Raw genomic sequence first — 24030 nt, 5'->3', positions numbered from 1 at the left:
GCAAGCTACCGAGTGTATCAAGCCTGCTTGGCAGAGCCTGGCAAACTACCCATGCATATTGGATATGCCAAAAACAGTAACAATAAGTCTCTCAATGAGAGACGTTACTGATGCCCGCTCGAACAAATCGATGAGCAACGAGATGACAGTGACAGTGACCAACACTTAAAGGGCTGGAGCGATAGCACAGTGGGTAGGGCATTTGCCTTGCACACAGCTGATCTCGGTTTGATTCCTCCATCCCTCTTGGAAAGACCGGCAAGCAACCGAGAGTATCCCGCCCTCATGGCAGAGCCTGGCAAGCTACCCATGGCATATTCGATATGCCAAAAACAGTAACAATGGAGATGTGACTGGTGCCTGCTCAAGCAAATCAATGAACAACTGGACGACAGTGCTACGACAGTGCTGCAGTGCTACCAACATTTAAATGACATACCAAGTTGGTATTTGGAACTCTTTAACATTTGCCTTATGTAAAATGCTAGTATGCCTTATACCTGAATCTTGCATTAAAGACAGTGACAGGGGGCGGAGCAATAGTACAGCAGGTAGGGCATTTGCCTTGCTTGCGGCCAACCTGGGTTCAATCCCTGACATCCCATATGGTCCCCCAAGAACCGCCAGAAGTAATTCCTGAGTGCAGAGCCAGGAGTAACTCCTGAGTGTCACTGAGTGTGACCCAAAAAGCAAAAACAAACAAACAAAAGCAGACAATAATTAGAGAGGACAATAGAAACACTAAAATAACAACCATTGGCAATGTTCCCCAGAAAGAGAAATGAAATTAAGTGAGATGGAAATCATAATTTTTAATATAAGAATAACAATTTCAAGGTTATGTTAAAAATGAAAGCAGAGTGAGTAGTAGGTAGATGATACCTAATTAAGCACATTGAAGGAGGACTTGGAAAGAGCATCTTAAAGAAAGCAAATCTTACAAATTTCATAAAAAGTATTTCCTTGGGGCTGGAGTGATAGCACAGAAGGTAGGGCGTTTGCCTTGCACATGTTCTACCCGGGTTCGATTCTCAGCATCCCATATGGTCCCCCTCCCTAGGAGTAATTCCTGAGTGTATGAACCAAGAGTAACCCCTGTGCAATGTCAGGTGTGACCCAAAAAGCGGAAAAAAATACCCAAACAAACAAGCGAAATCCAAAAAGTACTTCCTTGCATAAAGAATTTCATAGGTAAAAATACAGACCAAAGAATAAAGAACACATGTGAGATTAATATCAGTTAAGGAAAGGGTAGTTTTTATGTCTTTTACAGGAAATTATAAAAAGAAAAATAATATAACAAGTATAGACCTAGTTGGAGTTGAAATGGAGGACAAAGCTATTGAAAATCAACCTATGTGATCATCACAGGATGGAAATCAACCTAAGGGAGTGCTAAGGAACTAATAGAACACTTAACTCTTATTTATAGTAGAAGGCAGAATTTATCAGAGTTGAAGGGAAAAATTGCGAGTCATCAGCATATAGATGGGAGATAAAGCCTTGGGAGTGAGAACAACAACCCAAGGAGAAAAGGAAGAGATAAAAGAGAGGTCAACAAATGTTTAGGCAATTCAACAAAAACTGTTGGATATATGAGAATGACTGCACGTGCAAACCACCTTTTTTAAAAAAAATTTAAATTTTATAGAATAACCATGAGATATAAGCTTTCATGTTTGGGTTACAATCTCACAATGATCAAACACCCATCCCTCCACCCATGCACATTCCCCACCACCAGTATCCCAGGTATACCCCCTCTCTCCCACCCTCCCCCTGCCTCTAAGGCAGACAATATTCCCCATACTCTCTTTCTACTTTTGGGCATTACAGCTTGCAACACAGACACTGAGAGGTCATCATGGCAGACCACCATTTAAGTTTGCTCAAATTCACTTTCACCAGTCCTTCTTCAAACATGCTTGCTGTTGGTGGTCATCTTCTGTTTTCCCTGGTGAAATGGATATTTCCTCACACCAGCATTAAACTTTATTATTTAGAAGAATTTAGTAGGTTATGTTTTCACTTATCTTGTTTTTTGAAGAATGGGTTCAGGTTCTGAATTTATTTGCATTTTTCAAGGTTCATAGCACAATTCTACAAGCAGAGCTGTGATCCTATAAATATTTGTCATAGGGATCAACTTCCTTCATCTGCATGTAGGTAATTTATAGTAAATGGTGTAAAATGACACATGAATGATTTAAGAACCAGAATCCAAGGCAAAAGACTGCCTTTAAAATAATGATAAAATACCTCTATTACAAACTACAACACCCAAAAGGAAAGGAAACAAAAGGGAATGCCCTGCCACAGAGGAAGGGTGGGCTGGTGGGGGAGAGGATGGGGGTGGTGGGAGGGATACTGAGAACATTGATGGAGGAGAATGGGCACTGGTGGAGGGATGGGCAAACCATCACTGTATGACTGAAATGCAAATACGAAAGCTCATAAGTTTGTAACTGTACCTCACGGTGATTCACTAATAAAAAATTTTTAAAAAATAAATAAAAAATAAAAGATTAATAAAATAAAATAATGATAAAATAGACTAAAGCAGCACTGTAAAAGTGAGAACAGTTTCAAAGAAAAGATTTGGGTTATGCAAACAAGTTTCAGGATAGAAGGAACTCATATAAAAGTACAAAACGTTGAAAAGATAATGAGGGAGATTTTTAAATGAAAGCAAATATTAGAAAACCTATATAAATTGTCAATATTTAGTTTTATAGGGCAAGCAACTGAAAGTATAAAACCTGTGATTTATCATTTACTAGTAAGAAACTCCAGCGCAAGAGTCACCAATAAAATTTCACTTTGATTTATATTGCTGGTTTGAAGTGGGGGGCTTGGAGGTAGTGGCTCTAAATATATTTGGATTCCTTACATGATTTTGGTATCAAAATACCAAAACACTGCTTGCCTCCTTTGATCTGAAGACATCATTTTCGTTTTATTTATTTTTTTGTGGGGCGTATGTGGGGGAGGGTCACACCCAGTAATGCTCAGGGCTTAGTTCTGGCTCTGCCCTCAGTGATCATTCCTGGTAGGGCTCAAGGGACCATATAAAGGGCTGTGCATTAAACATAGGAGGGCTGCATGCATGTCAAGAGCCCTGCCTGCTACAATATAATTTCTGCCCCATGATGAGATCATTTTAAGCTCAATTTATTTCCAGAAAGAGCACAAATTTTTGAGCCCTTGAAAATACAGTTCCTTGAAGACATGAGTTTTTTAACAGCTACATATGTGGCCTTTGAGTACTGATGGGTGAGTATAATATATATCATTAGATATATATTGTAACAGTTTGTATAAAATGCTTTGTGGTTAGACAACAATCATAAATCATTGGATTATATTTTAAAGACCCGTTTTTTTTTCCCACTTGATCTGGTTTTTAAGAGTGAGCTTTTAAACTAAAAATAGTCATTGACTTTGGAAAGTACTGTTCAGTGATAGATATAATTTAGGAAGCCAAAATTTATAGGGGTGAGAGGAGAATCAGATCATTTTACCTCAGCAAATGAACTGAAGTTTCTGTTTCAAATACAAGTCAAGTTCAGTTACTTGGCTGTGAGTTGATGTGTTTCTCCTTCTTCTGAAAAAGTATCTCACCTATCTGCTTTGCTTTTTGGTTTGGTAAACAGGTCTACCCACTGAAAGACAAACAGTGCCATGCTTCAGCATTAATAACAGAGACCAACATTTAGCTCTTAAGAAATTGTTCCACAGGCCAGAACAATAATACAGCAAGTTCACCTTGCACCCAGCTCACTTAGTATCCCATAGGGTTTCTTGGCACCAACTGGAGTGATCCCTGAATTCAGAGCCAGGAATAAACCCCTAGGATAGCTGGGTGTGGCCCAAAACATACTGCCACTCCCTCAAATTGTTGTGACATTATTTTAGCTGCAAACATTTTAGAAATTGTAAAGTCATTTAAAACAAAAGAGAAATTTATTGTTTTCTGATGGATGGCCCTCCCAAACAATGCTCAGGAGGCCTGCAGGTTCCTGCCAGCAATTCTGGGCCAAGCAAGTCAGCAGATCAATTAGAGAGCACAAGAACGAGTGCAAGGAATCCACCAGGGCTCCACCCCATGATGTATGGGATCATGTGGTGCTGGGGATCAGACTGGGCCTGCAGTTTTTAAGGCATGTGCCTTAAGCACTACATTATCTCTCTGGTCCCCAGAAAATTGTTCTTTTTAAAAATCCAAAGCAAAAAAAAAAAAGCCAAAAAAACCCCAAAAAACAACTCCAAAGCAGAACATAAATAAATAATTTAAAAAATATCTTGCAGACAGCTGTCAGTTTAAAAACATAAATCACATAATATTTAGGTAGCATTACAGATTGTCTTATTTATAGAGACAATGGCCCATGGAAAATATTGATGATATGTAGAATTTTTTCTACCTATTTTAAATATGAAAATTTAAGGTTAAAATATTTTATTCAGTTTATTTTAGCATGTATCTTTAGGATATCATGAGTCTACCTCGGGCACTTTGGAATTGTCCAGAGGATAAAACAACAGAGATGACTCTTACTTTCAGGTGCTTAAATTAAAGACTCATTTTCTATTTACAAGTATTGAGCTGGACAGATAGTACAGTGGGTAGAGCGATTGCCGTGCACATGGTCAATCTCAGTTTAATCCTCAGCATCCCACATGGTCCTGCAAGCATTGCCAGGAGTGCTTCCTCAGTGCAGAGCCAGGAGTAAGATCTGAGCACTGCTGGGTGTGTCTGCCCCCTCCCTCTGAAATAAAGCTCCAATACACAATTATTAAACAAGTTCCTCAACATTTTTACATTACAGCACTATTATTGGGGGGGATGAATTAAAAATCTCTACCTACCTCAGAGTATGCTGGTAGAAGCATCAGAGAGAAAATATAAGACTTTCAAGGTTTAAAGTTCCTTAGTGTACTTTTAAGTGATATTTGTATATGATGTACCAGGCAAGATAGTAGGAATTCATTTTTCCTTGTATCTCTCTTCTACATATCTTTTAAAAAAATAACAAAATAGATAATATTTGTGTTTTTGGACCACACCCAGTGGTGTTCAGAGACTACTCAGGCTCAGGAACCATATAGGGTGCTGTGGTTATAAATACACAAGGCAGCACCATGACCTTTGTATTATCACTCAGGTCCCCAACTTGATAAATGCATCTAGTATCTGGAATATGGAAAAAAATTAGATTGACTGTAGGATAACATTGGGTTTGTTCTTTCAGCCTTGCCACGGGGAACTTAGTTTACCTTAAAGGAATGTCCTTTCTGTATGGACACAGGAAGACAATTAATATTATGCTTTTGTAACTTGGGAGTTGATTGACTCTAATAATATTTGCTCCTGGGAATCTTTCTCAACTCAGTTGCCCTTAGTTCCTAGCACCCTACAAGCAGAATCTCAACAAGAGACTGAATGGCCCGAGGGCAAGCTGTGAGCTACCCTGGCATCAAAATGGGCCAGGCCAAAGTGCCACAATACTCAACTATAAGTTGAGAGCATGGTCATAGACAAATGCTGTCATGATCCAAAGGTAATGACGAGACTAGGACCCTGCTGGGATTAGGAAGACTAACCTGGCCTGAGGACTGCGGTCTGGAATATATAGTGAATGTCCTCAGGAAGAACTGAACTTTAAGTTTGATATATCTCTTACTGTGCTCATACAGAATGACATTGCTAGAAATATTAGAAGTAGATTTACTATAACTAATTAAGTGGATTACTAGTGGAGGAAGGAAGAAAGGGACATACCCTGGATGGGATCCCTCCCTTAAACGGATCTCCTAGTAATCTGGAGTAATCTCCTCAGATGAGACTTCGTTAATCTCCTGGAGAGTGATCTTTCCCCTCTTTGTTGATTTGTTAATGTTCAACCCACCTTTGTATCACCACCCTATGTGATTGCTATATAAATTAAGACTGTAAGAGAAGTAGGGGGGAAAGACACAGAAGCAGAGCACAAGGTGAAAGAGAATCAGGGAGTCATCAGAGCCAGAAGCAGGAGAAAGAAAGACCACAAAGCGAGTGAGAGTCAGAGTCAGAAGTAAGGATCAGAGTCAGAAGTAACAGAGTCAGAAGTGAGAGAGAGAGGGCTCCAGAGAGAGAAGCAGAAGGGATCCAGAGAGAGAGAGAGATTGGGAGAGATCGGAAGAGACCAGAGGAGAGATTACAGAGACAGAGACAGATAGACAGACAGACAGAAGAGAGCACAGCGGCACACACAGAAGCAGAGCACAAGGAGGAGTCATCCCAATCCAGTCCATACACAGCGGCTCGAGAGCACTGAACGCAAACGTTGAGAGAGAGCGCGTGCCATGACGAGAGTCCACGAACACAACACACACATCACTCCTTCCATGTGTGCGCATTTGTACTTTTTACAATTGACCAGGGAGCTAAAGATTTGCTGGGTTTTCTTTTCACTTCCTGTATGTCTTAGACTGAAACACTAATAGGCAAAAACAAAGAAAGAAACATGCAAACAGACCAGAAAAGCCCATAATCTTTCTTGCCAAAGGATCAGAAAAAGATCAGAAATCCAGCATAGACCTGGGCACAGTCTCATTTTCCCTGTGGATATCTAACCATAGGTCTCCTCCACCACCTACAGTGACAATATTACAGCACAGAAAGGGCAGCATATCCCCAGGAGAGAATATTTCCTGATGCACTTGCACCACTGGCATCAAAGAATCCTTAAGAGGTGATCTATATTCACCAGTAGCTGGTAAGACATAACCCAGAGGCATGGGAAAATATGCTGTATTTTATAGATCTAGAAACAAACCTCCTTCCGGGTAACATCAAGTAACTCAGAGAGGAACTTTCATACCTGGTTGGTGGTAATATATGCAGACATTCATTAAGAGTTCTCAAGTAAGAATTAAACCAACTGAAGAAATATTTGTGGATCTGAGAACTGTATTGTGTTTGGAATCGTGTTTACAAAATAGAACAGAATACACAAACACAGACACACACACATTCCAAAGAAAAATAGAGATATTGCCTGATAGAACAAAAGATTTTATTTTAAATATACATTTAAAAAATTCTTATGGAATATATTCAGAATATAATCAAACATAATTCATTATGGCAATAATTAGAAAAATATCCATCTGGATGAGAGAAACTAACTAATTCTAATAACAAGATGAATAAAATACTGGAATTACTTGACAATTTTAAAAACAACTACCCTAAAATTGCCTTAACATGCAATTTGAATTTTCTTGCAATTACTGAAAAAATTTAAATCTCATAAAAGCAATGGAAGTTGGGGGGGAAGGAGAGCCAATTTGAACAGTAGAATAGAAAAATACAATAAGAGAATTTAAAATCTGAGGAATGAGTTCAGAGTCAGGAGAAAATATAATGGAGTAGAATAGTGAAGCTAAGATAGTAATAAAATTTTATCCATATGAACACAGAAAGAAAAAATACTTAAAAATAAAAAATTAAAAATAAAAATGTCATAAGCACTGATAGGATAATAATTTATATCATAAAGTCCCAGAAGTGCAAGATAAATGAGTGCACAGCAGAAAAAGCATTCAAAGAATATCTCAAACTTGACAAAGTTACAATGATTAAACAAAATTCTCCCAAAAAAGCTAAACAGAAAGAGAAGAAAGCTTTGAACTTTGAAAATCAATGGAGCATAAACAGAGGGGTAAATATGATAACTTATTCTCCATTTTTTCTTTTTTTTTTTTTTGCTTTTTGGTTCACACCTGGTGATGCACAGGGGTCACTCCTGGCTCTGCACTCAGGAATTATCCCTGGCAGTGTTCAGGGGACCATTTGGGATGCTGGAAACCGTACCTGGGTCGGCCGCATGCAAGGCAAACGTCCTACCCACTGTGCTATCGCTCTCCTTAACTTTTAAAATTCCTCACACCCTTTCGTTGTGAGGCCCCAAAGCAGGCTCCTCGGAAGCCTGAGCTGGCAAGCGGCAGCTAACATTAAGTCTCAGCGAGGCCTCAGTTTCTGTTTCCCCAGAGCAGGACTTGCAGTTTCTGGTAAACTCCCAATTGAGTAATTCACTTAGATAAGAAACTGGGCAGTTGGATCTGGCTAGTCACGAGGGGTCGCAGCACCCTTCTTGGGAAGAACCCCAGATCGTTACTGGTACCTGCTGTCTAATTGCTGACCACTGTTGTAATAGGGCAATGCTAAAAATAGATCAGTATATAAACCGTTTCTTAACCTGAATCTTATAGAAACTTCTTGTAATTCGGTGTAGGGGTCCTTGTCAAGACTCCACTGAGTTGAATGAGACTTGGGCCCTAGCTTGAGCTAGCACCGGCTCGGGCTAGTAATAAAGTTCCTTTGCTATTGCATTATCGTGTGTGGAACTGGGTCTCTCCGCAATTGGGGATCTAAAACTTGGGTACAACATCGTCACTACTGTTAACACTACTGTTTAAGGACCAGGAGTCATTACACACATGTCTGGCTGTGGTGCTCATATATAATAGCTGTGGTTGTAAACTACCTAAGGCTAGTTGCACATCAGGCCACACTATTGCCTGCAGTTTTCATGGAAGATTATACTTCTTGTTACAGCAGTGCTTACAAAAGTGCTCTTGTGCTTACACCGTTTATGTAAGACAAGCAAATTATGCAGTGCTCATCAGGGAGCCGTGTTGCTCATACATGTGCATGCAAGATATTGAACTTCTTGGCAATGGTGTTAATGCATGTTTTTTAATAGTGGTGCTTGACAGGGTTCTGATCCTTACGTGGCGCTTATATACACTTGGCTGTAGTATGGCCAAAATCATGTGCAGTGTTGGCATCGGGGATTTGAGTTGCCAGGCTTGTACTTGGTTGTGCATATAACAACACTGGGGATTTGAGTTCAATGATATGACTGCAAGGCAAGTATTCTATGCTACTGTAATATTCTGCTGGACCTATTCTTCTCCTGAAGTTGTACCTTAGAGTTGAAGCAAACATTATATTAGCACTGCATTACTTAATAGGTAGAAGAAATCTTACCACAAATACGTTTTAAAAGTGGGAGGTGATGGGAACACAATTAGCATATTCCCATAGTTGCTTTACACAAAGTGGTAATCTATCAACAGTATATGACAGGAATAACTTGCATTTATAATTGTAACATTTAATCCAACTACTCTGAGAACTATAAAAGGTGATACACACAAATATGTAAGGAAATTAATTTCAAATAACCCACAGGAAAATCAGAAAAAAAAACAAGCATTCAAATATCCTATAGGGAGACTAGAAAAGAGAAAGATGGGAAAATGAGACCCAAAGACCACCAAATCATAAACTGATAGACTTAAAGTATAGCTATTAGTATCAAAGGTAAAAATCAGTAATTATCAGCAAAAATATAAGACAACTAAATGCTGCCTAATAAGAGACTCAATTCTATCACAAGGACATACCCAACCCAACCATAGAGAGATCAGAAAAGATATTCCAAGCAAATAAAATAGTAAAAAGAGCAGAAAAAGCTAGACTTGTGCCAAAATCAGACTTTAAGAAAAGAACTTCAAGGAAAGATAATTAAAAGGCCATAATTTTGGTTTAATTTTTGTTGTTGGTAATTCTTAGCACCAACAAACTTCAAATACTAAAAGGGTATATAATATTTTATGAAACATACTTCAAAGGGCACTATAAAATCACAAGTAACCTGAACAACTGAAAGTGAGTGACTTGAGAAGTGCTATTATTAAGATCTTTAAAATTTCCTCATTTTAACAAAAACACCAAAAATGTCAGTGAGATGCAAAATACTATTCAAATTAATGTGTTCTTAATGGCTTAAGATTAGAGTTTGATGTTTGCATATAAATGAACCTTTTCCATTTTAAAGTATTGATACATGAGTAGTTAGTAAATTTAGAACCTATATTGTGAACTTTTTCTAAGGGTAAATTTTGTTTTGCTATTTAATACCTTTTTTGCATTAAAAAATTAAGACACCATGATTTACAAAGCTGTTCATAATAGGATTGTTTCTGGCATATGATGTTGGAAAACCAATCCCACCTCCAGTGTCCCCAGGGACCCTGCGATTCTCCAGCCTGACTTCTTGGCAGGCATGTAACAAGTTTAAGGTAAATTTAAGGGTAAATTTTTCAGGTGCTTTGCCAACATAATCTTAGTAGGTCTATGAGTTAGAAAGATTATTACAAAAGATAAAATTAATAAGGTAACATCTAATATGTGAAATTATAATCAAAATATCAAAAGAAATATCATAAGTAAACAGTCCAAAGTCCTTAGTTAAGGGGAAATAAAGTATGTAGAATCCTTAAATAAGAGTACCCATTTCTAAGTTGTGCCAGTTCTATAAAAATTAAGTAACAACCTGGAACTAAACAGTGTTTTCTATTACTATTAAAAGACAACCTCCATTCCTCCTATTCCAGAATATTGCTAAACATATCTGTCTTCATACAGGTGGGTTTTTGATATTTATTTTTTTAAAGATAAGTTAATAGTTCTTTCAAAACTTGAGTTTATGCCAGTTGAAAAAAGTTCTCATGTAGGTAAAAGGAATTAAGATTATGCAATTTTTTCTGTAGCAACATAAAAAAGAATCCAGATAAAGAATATAGAAATTGAACCATCCAGCTCATACAGCTGTAATTATAACTTTGTAAAAATTTAGAGCTGGTTGAACAGGATGGAGGAGGAAAAACCTCCAATCTATTAATATTAGGCGGGAATTAGCTAGCAGGATAATTTTAGCCTACTTGGGTTTGCTCATTTCCATCTCTCCAAGACAGCATAGTGTTATTAAAAAGCTCTTTTAGGTAGGACAGTTATATGAATTTCTTCCTCTTTGTCCAATATGAGCTTAAATGGTTGATTCAAGGCAATACCTCAAGGGAAGGAAGTTCTCTGGAGTCCAAGGTGCAACAAGCATAACTCTATACTTACACGTAAAACCAAAACTAAGTGAAATAAATATCACTGCCCTTTTTCAGGTTAGTAAACCTAGGGACCCAGGAATTATGCATCTTGTTCAAAAACAAATTTGAGTTTGCAATAGAATTGCCTTGTCTATCAATCCCACAAAATTTCCTCTTGTGGAAAAGAATGAGGGGAAGGGTCCTTATTCCAGTCACATTTCAACTGCAAGGAAATACTGACCATTATAGCCACAGCACATTTTATATTCACTCTAACTTAGTGATGTTTTCAGTGATGGGGAGAGGTGATGGGGGAAGGGTTTGGGCCACACCAGCAGCACTGGGGGTTACTGCTGGTTCTGTGCTCAGAATTTGCTTTCTTGTGGTTCTGAGCATTGAACTCAGGTCTCCAGAATGTGATGCCTAGACTCAGCATTCTCTCAGACCTATGCTGATTTTTGTGGTAAGTATATAACACTGAGGGTGGTGGTGGGGAGGGTGATGGGAAAAGTGTCAAGATTAAAAAAAAAATCACAGGACTGATTTGAGGTCAGGAACAAATACAGAAATACAGTAGAGCTCTATATGCAATTCGACCCATGTTATCTCATATTTAGTAGTTAACTGCTATTTCTGTGGCATTTTGTAAAAGACTATAGTGGCATGCTAAACAACACTTCCCCAAATACTAATTTTAGAATCAAGTAGTAGGTGGAGACTTTTTATCTGCCATGTAGACTGGTGCTAAATTCCAAAAATGCACAGAACTGTGACAAATGCACAGAACAGAATGCCTTCAGTATTTTCAAGCATAATGCAAGAGAAGGAAGTAGGATTTTATATTTAGAAGCAGTCCTGTCCTTCAAAAAAATGGAAAAACAATTGTTTTAGTGTCAATAGAATAAATAATTGATATATTAATTAAACTGAGTTATTCATGTTCTCTTTGCCCCTTGCTAACAATGAAATATTATTTGCTTTCTTTTTCTCTTGTCCCCAAATAATTTAAATCAGTTTGTATCTCCTTCCATCACTCACTTAGCTTCCTCTTATTATACTTGATCAAGGAATTAACTATATGCTGTAATATAAACCTGATGCATAGATTTACAGACTCAAAGCTACATACACATACTCACATACATATACACACATAATATATTGCACATATATACAACACCATGGACTAGTATTTATTTTTGAGAGGTGATTCTCCCAGGGAATGTAGGGGCTATTCCTGGCTCTGTACACAGAAGTGATCCCTGGAAGTACTCAGAGGACCATATGTGGTACCAGGGATTCAAACTAAGGCTGATGAGATGCAAGGCACAACCCTTAACCCTTGTATTATTTCTCCCAGCCTGTAGTACTATCTTAAGGGATTAGAGTATTTATAATAATAATAAGACTTGAGAAGTAGTACAGGGGTTAGGGTACTTGATTTGCATGTGCCAATTCTGGTTTGATTCCTGGCACCGCATAGCATAAAGATAGAGTGCACTGGAAGTAACCTCCAGACACTGATGGATGTAGCCCCAAATTTATATACATATATTTATAATTTATATGTTTATATGCAAATATATGACAAACCATGTAAATATATATTATATACATAAATACATATCAAAAATCCTCCCTGTTTCACAGGGACTGAAACTTGAGGGATTAAAATCCTTACAATAATAAAGAACACTGGTTTACAAAGCAGAAAGGGCTAACAGTTATAATTTTAATATTATTGCTCTAAAATTTCTGCTTCTAGGTAGGATAGGATGATTATTCTATAATTCAAGAGAATACTTGGAAGTCTACATAAAATGTATGAAATAAACAATTTAAAGCAATCACAAACATGCCGGAAGAGCAAGTTCTATGTGATTTAAGATTATGAAGGTAGAGAACCCTGTAAAGTCAAGGGAAGAATTTGTTGATTCTGTGGTCTGTGAAGACTCCAAGGCTTGGGCTAGGAAGAAGGCAAATATGGGAGGTTAAGAACTGTGGAAGTCTAGAAGGATTGGGGACTGGCATGATTTGACATTAATTTCAATAATCTCATGCATTCAACCAATTCTCCTGTGATGGCATTTGTCAAAGTCTGAAGCTACCAAGTTAAACCCCACCCGCAAGTAACAGATATCTAGCAGTCTTGCAAGGCTCAGAAGAAAAATACAATGAAATATTGCTTAAGATTTGTATCATTATATGACTGAAATGTAAGCACGAAAAATTGTAAGTCAGTAACTGTACCCCCACGGTGTTTCATTAAAAAATAAAAAAATAATAAAAAAAGATTTGCCAAGAGGATGGCTCCTCCACAGGATACATGGCCATGTGAACCAAATTCAGACCACCTATGTATTAAGCTAAGAATAGTTAATACATGTTAAAATTATTGAGAAAAAAATTTAAAAAGTGTCTTACTCTATCTTATTATGTGTATATATACACACAAATATATGCATCTGTATATATACAATAAATCGATTGTATATTTATTGGAAATTATTGGAAAAAAAGATTTATTGGAAATTATCCATGCCCCTTATATTGATATTGCTTCCACACAGTAAAGAGTAGAGAGACACCTGATGATCTGAACAGCTTAATATATTTACTAGATGGGCCTTTGTTTAGTGGACTGCTTATTGAAAACTAGGGTGAACAGAAGCAAAACAAGGATAGAATGGTCTTCCTAAAACTCAACCAAACTTCATACTGGCTAAGCTTCAGTTTAAAATCAGGTCTCTACTCTGTATCCCTAGAGAGAAAGATAAATCTTTACCAAAGAAAAACATCATCATCTTACACCTCTGTATTTTAGTATATGCATTAACACACACCCCAGCATTTAGAAAGTTACTCAATTTTCTTTCCTGAATCTAAACTGAATAGTGATGTGTAGAAAAAAGTCTGTCTTAACTCTCAAGGTCACCAAGAGTACATTGAAAAACAACATGCAAAGAGGCAAATGTTTATTCACATAATTAACAAAAATACAAGTAGCAATATTACCTAAAAGCTCCTTTTTTTGAAAATACAACTTAAAGTATGTATCAAGTAATGCCATTTTAACTCTCTGAATGTCAGTTTTTTAATTGCAAACTATTCCTATTATATGTGAGCAAAAATTTATAAATTATTTTGTAGAACATGAAAAATACTGTTTATTAGTTATGAATCATTGTAAGCTATAGGACTATATTTTAAGGCTGGTTTTCCAACAAATGACATATATGTAACTTAAGCTGGCTCATACTTGAGACATATACCATTCTACAAAGACAGAGAAGCAATTGGAAAAAACTGATAAGACTGAAATGCAATAATTATGAAACATGTTATGCCTACATCTCTCACAGGACTTCAAAACTTGACTTTAATAGCTTCTTATAATGAAAAAAGTCACTCAAAGGAACAAAATCACTGAAAAGTTCAATACGTCACAAAACTGTGAAACTATTAAATTCACTTTGTCTAAGGGTTTAAGTCTTTGATATAAGCAAATTATATCCCAAGATATAGCAGTTCAAGTCATTTTAATGTATAATCTATCATATTTTGCAACATGGCTGCTATTGGTATCAGTGAACTATAACCTAATTGCAATCAAAAGTCCAAGTCACATAGTAATTTTATCGGATTCAACTTACATAGTTTTTGTACTATTATTTGTAATACATATATAGTTTTAAATATAAAATTAAATATAGGTAGATAATAACAGGATATTCATGCATTAATTTAAATATGCATATTTAATTGCTTAATCTGTTTTTCAAAATTTAACTCAGTACTGTATCTAGTTTGTGAAGCTATCTTTAAACTTCACATAAAAGAATGAAAAATATGACCTATGTATTTTCTGAGGAAGTCAGAATTATTTTTTAATAAGGATCATTTTCAAAATTAAGGACTTTTTTTTAAAAAATGATGTATAAACAAATAATTAAAGAGTCTAAAAACTCTCCAACACTTTCTTCACCATTAAGAACTTTTCAATCATAGATGCCACTGAACAGGGCTCTAAAAATGTGATCAGATAAAGATTGTGAATGTAATCAAAAATATATCATCAGGAGAGGGAGCTATTGATCATCTTAGATATATCATAAGCACTCTTCTAACACTGAACTCAATACTTTTAAAATGACATGTCATTTGCAAACTTTATGCACATCACCAATTTATAAATAAAATTTACATTCATCAAACCCTCAAGGTTATTTTTAAAAATTATCTTTACATGCATTGAAAACAAGCAAATCTCAAGCAAGGCAATATAACATTTGGAACAAGAAACACTAAAAACAAACCAACATGTTCAGAAATTAGTCATTACTTATTCAATTCATAAGGATAGTTTTTTTAATCACAGATTCCTAAATAGCTAGTAGAATGCAATGCCTCTAAACACAAAAATTAAGTACTTTTTTAAGTTCCACACTACTATTTCTCTACACAGCAGATTTGATTCCAGTGAAATAGAACAGCGTCCTCCGAGAGACATATTGCAAACAAAACGTGCTTAGTAGGTGGTGTAAAGTCAAGCCAGGAGTCAAACAGAACCAAAGAGATGACAGAGATGTGATATCCGGCACAGTTCCGTCAGCAAGAAAAAGGAAAACCACATGGCATGCTGAAATGCCCGAGTTCCTTCTCTCCTGTCTGATCATTAAATCTTACATCATTAAAACCGCTTCCTCTAGGTTAGCGCTGCTTTCGCTGAGACCCTCTTTAAGAAAAACAAACATTCTCCAAGTGCAACATTGATATACCACAAAAACTTAATAACCTACCATTTTCTTTGCACTCTTCAGGAGGTTTAGCCTTTTTCGCAAGTCGTGGATCCAGCCATGATGTTGTCTTTGTGTTATGGCTGAAAAGAAAAGAAATCACTCTGAATAGACACATCCGTAAAGGAATCAAGTTTATTCCTTAAGAAAAAAAAAGGGGTGGGGGGGCGTTAGTCCAACAAAATTGCAATCGATACACTTAATTTGCTTACTGGTTCTAAGTAGCCCTGAAGGAGGTGTAAGAGTAATTGTGCAAGGCAGCTGTAGATTTGGCAACCTCAGCTCCCTGGCCTCAAAGCAGCTATTTTTATTAAAATCAACTAGGATGTTGCCAAGTTAACCTCATTGAAAATGCAGAACTCATCCAGAGCAAAAGGAATTTATTACAAACACAGGATTCTCCAGTTGGAAGAGCACAGTTTGTAGGCTCTGATCCTGTTTCCTGAGTTTTGCGAAAGAATTATTTTCATCCAAAACCTGCCCTTTTCGTATATGGTTGTTTTGTTATTCTTTAACCACAGAGCTTGCAGAGGCAGGACAAAAGTGATGTAAATTACAGCATGTTCTTGGGATTCCTGTGTTTTCTCAAAAAGTGAATAATTGCAATTTCATTAACCCACAGTTAGCTATTTCTATCTAAATACAGTCAATCTAACAAGGAAGGTGGGAAACTAAGAAAAAGTCTATTGTTTCTGGAGTAGAATTTATGAAAATTAGTGAAAATTAAATTTTACATTTTTGGGAAAAATGTTTTCTATAGGCTTTTGCCAGAAGTTTCCAAAGCAAAGTAGAAGAGTCTGAGGGAAGGAAGGGAATTAAAAATCTTGCCTTCTATGTGGCTCACCCTAGTTTGATTAAAGGCACCTTGTAAGGTTCCCTGAGCACTATAAAAATAAATAATAAATTGAAAATAGCAAAGAAGCAATTTTAGTGGTCTGTGTGTGTTATTTTTAAGAAGGGTCTGATATTACCTGCATTGAAGTTATTTGGAGGACTTATTTACCACACATAATCCTGGCCCCCCTAGAATTATTAAATCAAAATCTCTTAGGTGGTTCCACATAATCTCTGTCACCAGAAAACACCAGATGAGTGTTTTGGATGATTATTATGTATATGTAATAGAAGAATGCAACAAATCATAACTGTTCCCATGAACTAGTATCTTTAGCGTTGATAGCTATTGCAAAGTGATTTCATCTACCAATGGCCAAATTATCAAGGGTGTGCCATTTGTGAGGGATTAAAAAACAATAAGAAAAGTCACAGATTGGAAAAAGTATATTTTTTTCCCAAGGAAGACTGAGTGAAAATAAATGGAACATGGAAGGAAAGAGTGGAAAGTAGGTTGGAAATGTTAAGCCAGGGAAACAGGGAGACCTGAACACAATCGTGAGGAAGTCAAAATGATATCAGTTTCATTTGTATTTTCTCTTCAGTGAATTTAGTGAAGTGCTATATTTTATCATGTCACAGTTATAAATGTTACCTAGATAACCCAACAAACCAATCTGTACTTAAAGCAAAGGCCAGAAAATTCTCCTTGTTGGCATATTTAACAGCAATTTTTGGCAACATAAATGTGTCTTTACTGAAAGAACTTTCAAGGCAGGAAAGAAGAAGGGTGGAATCAAAATGGGTAGAAGGGAAACAAGTTCAAGCTGTTAAAGCAGTATTCAAATAGTGTTTTCAGAATTATCATCTCACCTACCTATATGAAGAGCCATCCATCTATAATTTGAGAACCTAGGCACTGAGACTCTTGGGCCTGTTATGTATATATATACACACCACAACTTCTTTTTTTAAAATTTTATTTATTTTTTTAATTAGTAAGTCATCGTGAGGGTACAGTTACAAATTTACCCATCTTCATGCTTGTGTTTCCCTCATACAATGTTTGAAAACCCATCCCTCCACCAGTGTCCATTCTCCACCACCAATGAACCCAGTATCCCTCCCACCCTCCAATCCCGTCCCCCTCCCCACCCCACCCTGCCTCTGTGGCAGGGTATTCCATTTTGTTCTCTCTCTCCTTTTGGGTGTTGTGGTTTGTGATAAGGGTATTGAGTGGCCATAGTGTTCAGTCTCTAGTCTACTTTCAGCACACATCTCCCTTCCTGAGCGTGATCTCCAACCACATTTTACTAGGTGTCTCCTTCTATATCCGGGCTGCCTTTCCCCCAGCATGTGAGGCCAGATTCCAAGCCATGGAGCCAACCTCCTTGTATTATATACTACTATTCTTGGGTGTTAGTCTCCTACTCTGTTATTTTATTATGCCACAACTTCTTTAATCACTTATCTGTAGTTTTGTGCTTGGGTTATTTACAGATCTTGGCTATTGTAAATAGTAGTGCAAAAAAATACATGTTTATATATCTTTTAAAAATGAATGCTTCTGTGTTCTTGGGATAGTTAGCTAGTCATGGAACTGATACATCCTATCATATGGCACTTCTATTTTTTTCTGCTTTGAGAAATATCCATAATATTTTCAAGAGATGTTAACCAGTTGACACCCACAAACAGAAGGTTTTCTTTTTTCCACTCCTTTAACTATATAGAGAATTCAATCTGTGTGTGTGTATGTGTGTGCGTGTGTGTGTGCACACGCACGCGCAAGGACTCATGTGTATGTGATATCTGTTTCTATATGTCCGGGGAAAATGTTGGTAGGTGGCCACAGAAAATGAATTTTTATTTTTATTATAAATTTTGCAATTCTTTCACCCATTTTGGATAAATGTCATCTCTAGGTATAAGACATATTCAGAAAATTTACCATCCATCTGTGGGAAGGTACTAAAGGGCCATTGCTAAGCCCGTGTAGGGACCTATATGACCACATCTGTACCACAGTACCCTGGGTCTCCCATACTAGTCAATATTCTAGAGGACATTGTGACTCTTCAAGCTTTCATGTGTTTTTGTAAAGCATTTCTTTGCTGGAAGATTTCTTTTTTGGTTGAACTAGCATTAACAATATGTGACTTTAATACATTTTGACAGACTGAGTCTCTTATAGTTAACAACATTTTAAGCTGATTTTCTGAAATTATTCTGAAAAAAATTTGAGTAGTAGTTACCTCCAGTAATTGTCTTAAAACAACACATAAAGATATAGTATTTTTCAATAGTGAATCTTGCTGGCCTTGTAATTTGCATTCTTCTTTAAGATGCCTTACAAAAGGATTTTTTTAATGCCTTAGGAAGACACAGACCAAATGTATTTTCTACTTCTCTTGAATTATATATTTTAAACCTCAACAATTTCATTTGAAAACAGAATTAAACATTGGACAGGAAACTGTACACAATGAAACTGTTGAGGATTATTCACAACCTGAATACCAAATCTGAGGAGTCCGTTACTTAAATCCCTTGCACTGCTACAGTATATACAGTATATCTCTACATTCACCAACTTGTGTGAGGCACAACTAACAGGAAGTTAAGGATAAATGCAACATAATATTATATTTCAATTCCAGGTCATTAAAATACATACAGAGACCATGCTTGCAAAGGAACATTTGCAAAGAAACTTTTAATTTTTCTACCTGGGGAATAAAATTAATAATTTTGAGGAAATTTCAACCACTTATACACACTAGGTTTTTCTAATGATAAAGTTAATGTGATGGTCACAAAACCTGAGAGATCAAGTAAATCAAAGTTAGAAGCTATTCAAATTCAATGTCTTATTTAAAATATTGTTTCAAAACTTAAGAAAAAAATGATATCCCACAACTTTTCTCTGTGAAGCTGATAGTACAGCAGGGAGGACACTTTGTCTTGCATGTGGCCAACTCAAGTTCCATTCCTGGTATATCCCATATGGTCTCCAGAGCACTGCAAGCAGTAATCCCTGAGCAGAGAGCAAGGAGTAACCCCTGAGCAACACTGGGCATCTAAGTCCCTGGAGTAGAACAACCATAAGTAAAAATTTTGTTCAATTCTGCCATTCTAGTTTAAAGTTATATTTGGATGTTCTCAAAGAGAAGTGATAGGTTGACTTGTAAAATAATCAGGAATTTTTGTATATTTTGTAAGACTAACCTTTGCCAAACAAGCAAAAGCAGCAGGATAAATAAATATCTTATCTGCTGAGGAAACATTCTCTCCTGGAAAATGTTTTAGTTCAACAGGAAAAGCTGGAACAGTATGACGTACCACTGAAAATTTCTCTCATTGTCTTGTAACATTTCCTGATTGTTTTGTCAGGGGCTATGTGGGAACTCTCACATGTAGCACCGACTTTAATTCCAGTGAGCCTTAGAGGCTGTGTGTTCTTAACTGGACTTTCCCAGAGAGAAACAAAGGTTGAGAGAAGCTGGGTAACTTACCCACGATAAAAAAGCTAGTGTCATAAAGCAAAAGACCTGACACTAAACCTAAATATATCTATTCCCCAAATTTTTGAAACCAAAGGCTTAAATAAATCTAACAATATTTTATACTAAGGTGTTTTATTTTCTTAGAGTACAATCAAAGATCTTCCTGTTCCTCTCCCTTGGTTTAGAAATTGAGACTTTTATTAAGGTCAATATTCAATACTACATACGAGTAGGTAATCACTGCATTAATAACTTTGGTCTTTTGTGGGATGAGGATGCGTTTTGGGGCCAAATATGGCAGTACCTTATGCTCAGAGGCTACTTGTTGGCTCGGTGCTTGGGAGATGTGTCTTGTAGTTTTTAACAAACCTACAAATCATGCAATGCTGGGGATCAAACCTAGATGGTTGCATGCAAAGAAAGAACCTCAACCACTGTATTAACTCTCGGCCTCTATCGTTGTTTAACACCTTGTACTTAATAGGTATTGAACTGTAAGTGTGGGGCTGGAATGATAGCACAGCTGGTAGGGCATTTGCCTTACATACGGCCGACCCGAGTTTGATTCCCAGCACCCCATATGGTCCCCTGAGCACCACCAGGAGTAATTACTGAGTGCAGAGCCAGGAGTAACCCTGTGCATCGCCAGGTGTGACCCCAAAACCAAAAAAAAAGTTAAAAAAGAACTGTAAGTATGTAGTGATGAGAGAATGTTGCAATAGAGAAATCACAGATAATACCATTGAAAACATTTTTTGTTTGTTTGTTTTACCTTTGGGTCACACCCACCAGTGATCAGGGCTTACTCCTGGCTCTGTGCTCAGGGAACACTGCTGGCAAGATTCAAGGGACCATACGGAGTACCTGGGGCCAAAATCGGGTCAGCCACATGTAAAGTAAATGTTTTATCTGCTGTATTCTTTTAAGTCCTACTGGAAATATTTTCTCCTTATTAACATGAATTGTCTATTCAAATGAGTTTTAAGTTAAATATTCCTCTATCAAATCTAAGCACTTTTCCAGAATAAAATCTTACAAATCCTTTTTTATGTAATCCATGTACAACTATTAAGTCTTTGAAGCTACACTAAAGAATTAGACATATTAAGACTGCCATCAAATGAACAACATATTTACCAGGAGAAAAAACTTGTTTTTTTGCTCTGGGTTTGGAACCACACCCAGAGGTGCTCAGGGACTATTCCTGGCTCTCAAATCAGGAATAACTTCAGGCGGTGCTTAGGGCACAAAATGAGGTGCCGGGGACCTAACAGGGATGGGCTGCATGCAGAGCAAATGCCATACCTTCCATACTATCTATCTGGCCTTAGAACAAAACATATAATTTTCATATAGATTGTGCCATACACTCTGTCTTCTATTTCATTGTTTTCTTTTATTCTCTGCTTTTCCAGCGTACAAAGTCCTTACTGGTTACCTAGGAAAATTTAAGTGAATGTTTAGGGTAATTAATTTAAACTAATTTTAAGTCCTTTCTTTGCCTTTTATTTCTGGTTCTTTTTCTCCCCATTCTTTTTTCCTCTCATACTGCTACCTAGATCAAAATAATGTTTCATGTTTATAAATCATGGATGATGTTTCATTAGATGAAATTTTATTGGTGGAATAAGAAACATTGATTCTCAAACACACTTCTTTCTTTTGCTCTGTTTTATCTAAAGTTAATAATTTAATTTTAGACTTAAAACAGTTTTAGATACAATTTGAATAAAAAATTTCTCCTGAAGAGCCAATCCTGAATCTCTATTTTTAATTTATATAAAATTCTATCTTCTTGCTGAGTATTTCTACCAGAAGAATAATGTTATTGAAGTCAATGACATTTGACTTCACTAAGTATAATCTTTTGAACAAGGTATGCAACATAAATATAAATGTTTTAGAGTCTGTTGAGCAATACAAGATGTGTGTGGAAATTAAAATTTTCAATAGTAATAGTGGCATAGGTTTTGGAACAACAATGACATGAAAGTCATTAAGTATTTAAAAATAAATATTAGCTCTTAAAGGTATATACATTGATATATGTGTATGCATATATACACTGATTATATCCCTAATATAACATTATATTCAATAGACTTTTTAAAATAGCTATAGTCATTTCTAGAAGACTTTTTCTTTTATATCATGCAGAAAGAACTATTAAAGACAAGTATTAGATACATCTAATTGATGATAAGAGTAGAGATGCTCTTAATTCATACTTCTTATGTTTTACTAATTTTTCTATTTACACATTGCTATGTATATATAAAGTTATCACTACTGATTCCTATGGTAGTGACTTTCTTTTTAAACAACATTAATAACATTTTTTTAGCAAATGAACATGTGATTTTGTCATCATATTACCTACCATCTGTTTAGAAAATATTTTGAGAAGAGATTTCATGAGAAATATTGTTTTGGACTTTGTGTGTGTGGGAGTGAGATGTGTGTTAAATACTGTTTTGTCTACAACACTGTTTTCTGTGTGGAGATTGCACCTGAAATGTAAGCAGGCTCAAGAAGATGACATATGAACAAATGTTCAATTGGGCTACTGTTGTGGTAAGTATAAAACAGATTTCATGATTGATAGAGACATGTCAAGCTTAGAATGAAGAAACATTATTTTTTTTCCTCAGGAAATTTCTCTATTATTTTGCCTTCTAGTTAATAAATCAGATTTGTTGGAAATGCAAAATGAGGGTATAGACTGAGCCTTAAAAGTTAAGGAGATATAAATATCATCATCATCATCATCATCATCATCATCATCATCATCATCATCATCATCATCCCATTGATAGTCGAATTTCTAGAGCGGTCTCAGTAAGGTCTCCATTCATCCTAGCCCTGAGATTTTAGAAGCCTCTTTACATGTCCTTTCCAATGATGCTGCATTGGAGGCTCTTTCAGGGTCAGGGAATGAGACCCGTCATTGTTACTGATTTTGGCATGTGAATATGACACGGGAAGGAGATATAAACATACTTTAAAAAAAATGAAAACTTATGAAATATAAAATTAACGCAAGGGTGGAAAAATTGTATACCTTGTTTAGAATTTTCCAGGTCTGACAGAGATTAAGGAAAGCATGTAAGCCATGATATTTTTCACAGTGTGATTTTTCAGTCTCAAAGGCAGACTTTTAAAAGTCTATTATTTAAAATGACTTAGCATTTGCTACCATTTGGGAAGATGGTAGTAAACAAATAGGTTCTTGTTGTCATTTTGTTTTTTGCCAAAGCAAAAGCAGTCTCATTTATGTCAGTAACTAAACGGATTCCCAAACAAAGAAGTAATTTAAATAGGATTCCCAGAGCATGTCACTCCAGATTAACCCTGTGTCAATTCTTCCTAATGGAACACTTAGTGTCTAGAATAGTGTATTTCTGGACCAGAAACTTGTAAAACAAATACTCTTTGTAAAATAAAAGTCTACCATTTTTGTTCAGCCAATGTTTATTTGAATTCTGTAGTATGAGAGAATGACCATAGGTTTGCAGGACCACTCAGCTATGACACCTTGGGAATGTTAATTCGTTTCCGGGCCTCAGAATCTCATTTAGAAAGGGGACATCAATCACTTTAAGGGTGCTTGCGGTATAATTTAAATAAAATAGGTATGATAGCAAATTATTTAAGAGCAAGGACTCTGGATCCAGCAATGTCCTATGTAAGTATAAATCTTATCACTTGGTTAACTACTATATTCCTAGGGTCTAAAATGGTCCATAGCACATACTATATATCCAATACATTTGTGTTGAATAAATGGAATCAAAGCATCCTGACTTTACCAATTCTTGTTCTATGACCCATAGCAGCTATTTACCACTATATATAAGTTTTAGCTTCCTAAAATGAGCACAGCCTAAATGCTTAATACATTAGCTGTTACTGTTAAGGTGACCCCTGAAGATTGAAAAAAAATCTAGTCAATCAATAAG

General features: G+C 36.2%; 1 protein-coding gene across 11 annotated transcripts in view; it reads right to left on the bottom strand.

The window, feature by feature from the left end:
* MAGI2 (membrane associated guanylate kinase, WW and PDZ domain containing 2) overlaps positions 1–24030 on the bottom strand; it is a 1445467-nt gene that overhangs the window by 461482 nt on the left and 959955 nt on the right. For all 11 annotated transcript variants that reach the window (XM_055133467.1, XM_055133407.1, XM_055133431.1 and 8 more), the window contains one exon: positions 15735–15814. In XM_055133467.1, the coding sequence (XP_054989442.1) occupies positions 15735–15814 (80 nt within the window). The remainder of the gene's footprint in view (positions 1–15734; positions 15815–24030) is intronic.

The sequence above is a fragment of the Sorex araneus genome, chromosome 1 (genome assembly GCF_027595985.1).
Source record: "Sorex araneus isolate mSorAra2 chromosome 1, mSorAra2.pri, whole genome shotgun sequence".
Taxonomy (NCBI): domain Eukaryota; kingdom Metazoa; phylum Chordata; class Mammalia; order Eulipotyphla; family Soricidae; genus Sorex; species Sorex araneus.
The sequence above is the reverse complement of the archived record's forward strand: the minus strand, read 5'-3'. Positions and strand labels throughout refer to the sequence as shown.